Source organism: Ovis aries, chromosome 22 (assembly GCF_016772045.2).
Source record: "Ovis aries strain OAR_USU_Benz2616 breed Rambouillet chromosome 22, ARS-UI_Ramb_v3.0, whole genome shotgun sequence".
NCBI lineage: Eukaryota > Metazoa > Chordata > Mammalia > Artiodactyla > Bovidae > Ovis > Ovis aries.
The window spans coordinates 34,778,861-34,787,852 of NC_056075.1; the positions used below are offsets into that span (position 1 = coordinate 34,778,861).

The following is an 8,992-nucleotide window of genomic DNA, read 5'->3' on the forward strand; positions in this document are numbered from 1 at the left end:
AGACTGAGCAACACGCTGACACCAAAACACATACTGGCTGGAAGCTTGACTAGTTAGAAAGGGCGCCGCCCCAATTTGCAGGAGATAGCCCCACTCTATACCTGTCATCCCAGTATTCCATCTGGTTTAGAATTTGCCTTAGACAGGAGTATCCCAATTTGGATGATAACTTGTGTGATACACATATGTTAGATCAAACGTCAGCAACAAACATCTATCGGCCTTATTTGCTCCAGCCTCATTCAATCACAAATTCTAACACTTTGTAATATTTTTCTCCCTCAAAATCATGACAATCCTCACTCCAGAGTGCTCAATAAATATTTTTTAAATGACTTCATTAATTTATTAGCATCATCAGTTCAGGAATAGATTTAGAATAAATCTGGCTGCTCTAGGAAAGAGGTTCAATGAACATTAACTGATTAAATATCAGTGGAGAAGGTTGAATAGGCATGAATTAACCCATCACAGTGCCTTCTTGCTTGCTGCCAATAAATTTTCAGATAAATAGTTGGCATTTCTGTTCTTGGGGGAAGGGAGAGGGAAAAAAAGGATGTATTTTCTTAATTGTGGAATCCTGTGTATATCTAACATAAATTTCAACTCCACTAGTTTCTATTTCATTTTCAACAAAGAAAAATGTGATAATTCAACTTACACTAGCAAATATCTGTTTCACTCAAACCTGATATCTCTATTTTCAATGTTTAATAGTCGTTTAATCTACATCCATCCCCTATTGCTCTCATGTTCTCTCTCCCCTTCTCCTTCCCTCCTTCTCCATCTTCCCCTCCTACTCCCCTACTCTTCACTCTCACAGCAAATTCCTCTCCAGTTTGTAAGCGAATTGGTTTTCTCCTCAGCCTGCTGCCTGTGACAGAATGATGATGTTTGTGCTCTAAATCATGAGGTATTTACTAAGGCAGCAAAGAGCATTCCCTAACTTGTACAGGAGGAAACATGAGCCAAACATGGAAGTGCCCCAGGAGAAGCTAAGGGAGACACAGGGATTGTTCTATCCATGGGGTAGAGGCATAGGAACCTTCTTAACCTTGCCACACTGTCACCAAGATGGGCTGCAGGAGAGCACCACACAGCTTCAAAAAACATCAAGAAGTCTGTAGGGAAAATGAAGAAAATAGCTGCTTTTGGCATGAGCTTTTATAACCAGTTAGTGTTACACATTTAGAGAGAGAACAACCCCACCACACTAGGATAATGTAGGCAACACGTCAACTCCAAGTGACATCATAAAATTTAATATAGACATACAGCTGTTCATTTGATGATGTTTATTATGAACTCTAAGGAGGTTGAATAGATGTTTATAGGATGGATGGATGGATGATATTCCAAGAGACTGCTGCTTTACCAGGGTGAAATACTGATCACTCACATTCTTTTTCATTTGGCTACTGAACAATCAGAAACCAGAGATTAAGCAGATAATGGCACCACACAGTTCAGGACTTAAAAAGTAGCTTTCCCTTGTGAATGGAGCAACAAAATGTCTAAGTTGTATCAAATGATCACTACTACCTGTGCTAATAGACACTAAGGTGAACTGAGTTAGAGAAGAACCTGAGTCTACAGGCTCATAAAAAAAGAAACATTTCTCCCATAAAAGATGATGAAGACTAATTTACCATCTCAGAGAGATTATTTCATAAATTTTACAAAATTTCATCTCCCATTTTAAAGGGCACTCTGAATTAGTGCTGTTTTATTTCCTCAATGGCACCTCACTCCAGTACTCTTGCCTAGAAAATCCCATGGACGGAGGAGCCTGGTAGGCTGCAGTCCATGAGGTTGCTAAGAGTCGGACACGACTGAGCGACTTCACTTTGACTTTTCACTTTCGTGCATTGGAGAAGGAAATGGCAACCCACTCCAGTGTTCTTGCCTGGAGAATCCCAGGGACAGCGGAGCCTAGTGGGAGGCCGTCTATTGGGTCGCACAGAGTCGGACACGACTGAAGCGACTTAGCAGCAGCAGCAGCAAGAATGCACACCTCCTGGTGCTGGAAAATGCCACATGCTGTGGAGCCACTAAGCCCACCCATGTGCCACAACTACTGAGCCCGTGCTCCAGAGCCCTTGAGCTGCAACGACGGAGCCCACAGCCACAACTGGACCCCACACGCCCTAAAACCCATGCCCCACCATGAGAGAAGCTACCACAATGAGAAGCCCACACACGGCAAGTAGAGAGTAGTCCCTGCTCGCTGCAACTAGAGAAAGCCCATGAGCAGCAACAAAGACCCAGGGCAGCCAAAAAAATAATTATAAAAAACAAAAACAAAAGTAATTCTCTCATGTAAAAAAAAATCTATTTATTTAATTGGAACTCATTTACGTGTGGAAAATGACTTCCAGAAGTGCAGTGTGCTGTTGTTTTATTTTTTTTAATACCAAAATTTATAATGGCTAAACTTGGCTTTGAAGTATATTGTCCTTTTATTTCAGTTCGATAAATTGCTGAGAGTTCTGGAACTCAAAGAGAAGCAAAGCTCTAGCTAATTCAGGCCAAAAAATTGGTCCCCCTGTAACACCAAACAAGCCAGTGCATTAATCATCTTAGTGCATTAATCACTGCAACACCACCATGAAAGAAAGTGATAAAGGTAGAGGGATGCAACTAGAGGTATAACAGAGAGAAAGAGTTACGGAAAGAAGAAATGCAATGGAAGTCTCCATTTTGACGGATTAGCAGATTCATGTTTGTTGAGCCTACTGTAGCATGGAAGGTGACATCAGCAAAGGTGAGCACAGCTCTGACTCCTGGAGTCCCTCTGTGCCCCAGGCCTAGGGAAGAGCCACGGTCCAGCAGAGGGCTTGGCTAGCATGCATACTCAGTCATGCCCAACTCTTTGAGACCCCACAGACTGTAGCCCACCAGGCTCCTCTGTCCATGGGATTTCCCAGGCGAGAATACTGGAGTGGGCAGCCCTCACCACCTCTCTGCCTTTCAGCCGGGGCTGTCTGGGACTCAGCTCACTCTGCAGCCAGAGCTGCTCATAAATTAAGACATCTGAGGCCAACCGTGCCCAACCATCTCTCTCATTCCCGCAGTCACAGTTGTGGACAGACAGAGAAGATTCAGCCTCCCTTATTTCCTCTTCCCCTCACTCTCCCTGCCCCGCGCTTCTTCCCTCCTCTTCCACACGCCTCGTCCACTGCTGACATCCTTCTACCATGCTCCCTGGAACCACACTTCCATAAATGAAAATGTCTACCCCCTCAACCTTTCCACAAAGTGCCCAACGCACCGCCTCACTCCACTGAGACCTGGCTCCCCTCTCCCTAGCAAACATGCCATCCTGCACCTATTTGCTTTCCAGGTTGACACACATAGAATTGTTTCTTTCATGCTTGAGTCTCCCTTGAAAGCCTTTCCCCCCACCGCATCCTTTTTCATCTGGCTATAGCCATTCTCCCAAAAGTCCCTGCTTTCTTCAGGAAGCCTCACCTGATCTCATGGTCCTCACCCTTCATGGCTACATTTGATGTCATTCCTTCGTTATCATCAGAACTCTCTCCGGCCCACTTTCTCTCTTTCTCTCGCACGCTCAGCACATCCTTTTATAAATAGCATGTATGTGTCTCCCCCACAGAACTGTGAGCGCCTTGAGGGAGGAGGCTGTGTCCTAGTCACTGATTGCAGGCACATAACATCTGTTTGTTGAATAAATGAAAGCAGATCTACATCATTGACTTGAATAAATGAATGAATACATGAAATGAACATTTTTTATTTATTTGACTTTCCTCTCAGTGCTGGGAAAGACTGAGGGCAAGAGGAGAAGGGGGCGACAGAGGATGAGATAATCGGATAGCGTCACTGACTCAATCAATAAACATGAGTTTGAGCAAACTCTGGGAGCTGTTGAAGGACAGGGAAGCCTGGCATGCTGAGGTCCATGGGGTTGCAAAGAGTAGGACATGACTTGGCAACTGAACAACAAGTCAATCTTTTAAAGTTATATCTACTTGTTATCGGAGAAGGCAATGGCACCCCACTCCAGTACTCTTGCCTGGAAAATCCCATAGATGGAGGAGCCTGGTAGGCTGCAGTCCATGGGGTCGCTAAGAGTCAGACACGACTGAGCGACTTCACTTTGACTTTTCACTTTCATGCATTGGAGAAGGAAATGGCAACCCACTCCAGTGTTCTTGCCTGGAGAATCCCAGGGACGGGGGAGCCTGGTGGGCTGCCGTCTATGGGGTTGCACAGAGTTGGACACGACTGAAGTGACTTAGCAGCTACTTGTTATCAAACAACACAAAGACACATTCAAAGGAAAGCCAACTCTCTTCCCTCCCTCTCCTTGTCTAACATTTTTTATCCTTGACTTTTTTTAACCACTGTTAAATGCTTGGTGTGTACTGCCCTATGATTTCCTCTATGCTCCTGGCACACACTCATGTGCATAGTTAGAGATTTTTCACAATATATAGAACTGAGATCATACATTATATATATATATATGTGTATATATATATATAAAATCTTAAAACTGCTCTTTTCACTTATAATGTATTATAGCCATCACTTCAGATGGACCTAACTCAAATGGACCTAACTTACTCTTTCTAATAGTTGCTTAACAGTCTACAATATGGATGAGCCATGATTTAGTCACGAATTCTCTGATGAGTGAGCATCCAGGTTGCTCCTAGTTTTATTTAAGTTCTAAAAACAGATAGCAAAACTGATCTAACATTGTTAGAGCATACATACTGTGAGTTACTTCTCTGCCAGTGCTATGGACTCTACCCTCACACACTTGGATCTATTTTCTCAAGACTCAAGCTTCTGCAAAACTAATAGGCTCCTGAGCAATCTTTTCTGTGTATAGTGCCTGTTGTTTGCCATGTGTCTTATATATTAAATAAGTATTTCATATTTATTGAACTGAACCAAAATCTAATCAGATAGAAAATGCCAGAAAGGATACATAAGAGGCACTGTTAGCCATGCTTAATTCTGAGGATTTTGTAGGGAGTAAAAATAGTGAATTTTCATTTTTAACATATTTCTGGATGAAATTTTACTAAAATACTTTATAATTAAAATATTTAATACATCAATTAATACATTGACATATTTTGATTATACTAATATATTGATAATTTTATTGTATTACTTTTATAACTCAAAAACATCTTTTTTCAAAACTTGCCGGATGATAAAAAACCCTGAGTTAAAAGGAACAAGCTTCAATTCAATAGCCCCCAAGTTGGCTAGTACATAAGAATCAACTGAAGTTTGTTTAAAAATTCAGATTTCCAGGCCTGTCTCTGAATATTCTGATTCCATAGATCTGAAGCAGAACCCTGGTAAGAGCATGTTTAATAATACTATACTCCAGATGATTCTTTGACCCTGTTCTAATCTAATGATTTTTAGAATTACCTTGAGAGCTTTTCACATAGTTTATGGATGTTTGGCCTCTACCTCTAGACTTTATAAGCCATTAGACCTGGAATAAGGCCCAAGAATCTACACTTCTGAAAAGGTTACCTAGATGATTCTTCCCAAGTTTAGAAACACTATTCTAAGTGCTACAATTTTCTCCAGTTTGTCAATTCAAAAATGAAGACGTGATAGCTCCATTTTGGTCTCTAGTAGCAAAAATATGATATCAAGTTAAAAGTCTTTGATGATAATATTCTAAAAGACCACAAGATGTGGAGTGTCTTAGCTGGCCTTCCATGGAATTTAGGAATATCTTTTGCTAGTTTAATTTAATGAATCAAACTTTAGTACTCACCTTATATCTTAAAGAGAAAGTGAATTAAAAATATTTTTTACTCTAAAATATTTTAATAAAATTACTTATTAGGTTCAATTAGTTTCAGTGTTTTCAATTAAAAAAAAAAATCTACCCTTACCATAACCTATGAGTCTAGATATTAGAAATAAGTTAATATATTTTTTAAATTAATAAGATTTATCTTCCCCATTATTTAAAGACCTTCCTAATGATAAGTTAGGTATTTAAGTGGACATAACAAAACCATAAAAGCTTATCTCTACTTTCAGGATTAGAAATGAGAGCAGATACTGAATTACAAAAGCATAGTAGAATTTGGTTCTGAAAATATTTTTCATAAAAAATAAATGGCAAACAGACATTTTTCCACATAAGCTTAATTCAGTAGATACTGTACTAGACTTTCTACTAATCAGAAGTCAGACAGCTCTGGGTAGAAATCAGGATCCTCCATCAACCAACCGTTTGAGCTCAGGCAAGTTACACAATCTCTCCAAACCTCAGTTCATTTCACCTTGAAATGGAGAGGTAATAACAGTATCTCTTGATTCACTGTTTGAGAGGACTAACTGATATAATGCATGTGAAGCACTTGACACATACTAAGGGTGCAGTTACTAATACTTATCATGTTTTTTTCTCCCCGTGCAATATGAGTCATACTTTAAACTGTTAAGTACAAGATTATCAACATGGAGTTTGAAGCGGAAGCAAGACCGTTGAGTGAAGATTTGTGTCCAACTCCAGATCATCATGTTTGAAACCAGGTTCAAAAACAAAATCATGAACCAGGACTCAAGCCAGAGCTCTAGCCTCTGAAATCACCGAGGCCATCTTCATTTCATATTTTCAGATAAACCACAGAAAGCTTGTAATAGATGGAACCAGAGACCAGGTGAAACTGGAGTGTTACCTAATGAACCTGATGCTCTTTCCTAGGACGTACCAAGGTTTGTGATGGTGACTTGGCTCTTACAGTGAGCAATGTCTTGTGTACTAAGGGCTCTGAGTGGTGCAAACCATCAGAGATGGACTCTGATCACAGAGAGTTTTACAATCTATGAGAACTAATCACATCTTCCTTGTACTTAGGACAGAACTCAGGACCAAAAGCTCCCATCTTAGAACACAATTCAATGATTATACAGCTGGAATCACTTTGAAGATCCCGCATACACCCAGTCCCCTATAATCATATTTGCTCCACCCTCTTTTTTCTTTCTCTAACACACACAAATTTTTAGACATCACTAGGCAGGTAATTTCTCAGGATCCCATATCACCTCTGTAGCCTGAGATCTGCAAATATAAATTCTATCACTCCACCCAGCTGGTACCACCTCATTTCCAGGTACGGAACTAACCAACCATATTCAGCAAAGACCAGTGTGTTCAAAAAGGAGTTTAAACATCCTGGATATAATTTATTTTATGTATTATATGCCCCAGAATGAACCTTGAAAAGCAGCACTGAGTTAAGCAACACATGTTATTAAATACCTAAACTCCCCTCAAAAAGCAGCGTTAACCCATCAGTGTTTAAAAAAAAAAAAATTACTCTGCAACTCCTCTTAAAGCTTCAGGGTATCAAAAGGGGTGATAATTCTTGCTTTGCAAATATACTTTCTAAAAATAATCAACATTTTCCTTAAAGGCTTATGGCAAAGCGACCGAGTCACTTCGTTTTCATTGCTGGCAAGCTGCACAATGACTTGATCTCTTTAATATTTCACTCATAGTAGCAGCCACTGAGCTATGACTAACCCACTCTCTCAGCATCACCACTGGCTCCAGATGGTAAGGAAGGAATACATTCCCTTCACTCTCGCCTGAAAAGCAATCCTGATTTTTTTTTTTTTCTTTCGCCCAGTTTCACCTGCCGTAATCGTTTCACTCCAGGAAGAAACTCTCTGGGGGTGAGGGGAGATGCATGCACAGAGGAGCACAGGTAGGGAATTTACTTTTTTTTAATAGGGTGTAAGCACTGCAGCTTTAAATCTTACTGCATCAAGCCCTGGATACCTTCCATAATCAAGCTGCAAAATGGTAACAAGAAAGGAGGAAAAAAAAAACCTCTTCCTCCCTCCCGGCTAGCCCTCCAAGCCGCTGCGGGCAGCGGCGAGCCCATCCCCCAAGCCCTGCCAGCCCAGACGTGCAGCTAGTACAGGTGAGCCGGACACCGACCTTGGCCCTCAGACTTCGCCCACATCCGGGGATCAAGGTCAAGGACGAGGGCTTCCTTCCACCCCCGCTTTACTCTCCCCCTCCCCAACACCCCCCGCCAATCCCCCGCAGCCGAGAACCCAGGGATCCGACGCCAAAGTTTCAGGCCGGGTTGGGGCCGGCGCGGCTCTCGCAGCCCCCAGCCCTCCTGCACCTGCCGGGCCCGGCTAGGGGGCTCCGTGGACGGCGCCCACCTGGTCGCCACTCACCCCTGGCGGACATGGTTCAAGCAGCAGGAGCCGGAGCCGGGAGGGCGGCGGAGACACCCGGCAGGGCGTGCGGAGGAAAATTTCTCCGAGACGCACGAGGCGCACCCGCGGCCGCTCGCGAGGGGAGGCGGCTGGCCGCGCGGGGACGCCTCCCGCAGGACACCTGGGCGCCGCGCGGCCGGCGGGCGGGGGCGCGGCGGACGCGGGGACCCGCGGGGCGCGGCAGCGCTGACAGCCGGCTGCCCGAGCTGGGCGGGGCCCGCCTCCCCGCCTCCCCGGCCCGCCCGGCCCGCCCGGTCCAGCGGCCGCGGGGACGCGCCGCCCGCTCCGCGGCGCCGCCGGCCCGAGCTTTTGTCCCCGAGCGAGCGAGGTGCGGCGGCGTGCAGAGAGGGCTGCGGCTCCCCTCCCCGCCCCGAGCCCTTAGGAAAATAATAGTAGTAATAATAACGGTGTTGCTGTTCCAGTGCCCGTCCAGCCTCCCGCTCGGTCTTTGAGAAAGCAAGCAGGAAAGAGCTGCTCTGCTCCCTCCCCTAAGTGATGCCCCGGACCGGAGGGGAAGACCGCGGTGCCAGCGGGGCCGGGCCCTCGGTAGGAGAAAGGCCTCAAAGCAAGATAAGCCAGTAGTGAGCCCCTTCGAAGTCGGCTGGGTGGGATGGGCGGACTTTTCTTCCTAGGACCCTTGAGAGCAGGGCTGACTTAGCGCAAGGGCTTGAGTCAACACACCCAAGGAAGATCTGTACTCAACACATCTGCTTTACTAAACACATCTGCTTTATTGTGT

General features: G+C 44.1%; 1 protein-coding gene across 6 annotated transcripts in view; it reads right to left on the reverse strand.

The window, feature by feature from the left end:
* ABLIM1 (actin binding LIM protein 1) overlaps positions 1–8,415 on the reverse strand; it is a 336,400-nt gene extending 327,985 nt beyond the window's left edge. For 5 of the 6 annotated variants that reach the window (XM_042239061.2, XM_060404730.1, XM_060404731.1 and 2 more), the window contains exon 1: positions 8,212–8,415. In XM_042239061.2, coding sequence (XP_042094995.2) covers positions 8,212–8,224 — 13 coding nt within the window. In that variant the 5' untranslated portion in view covers positions 8,225–8,415. Of the gene's footprint in view, positions 1–8,196 lie in introns of all 6 variants that reach the window. The other variant, XM_042239058.2, reaches the window with a different exon arrangement.
* Positions 8,416–8,992: the final 577 nt, after the last annotated feature.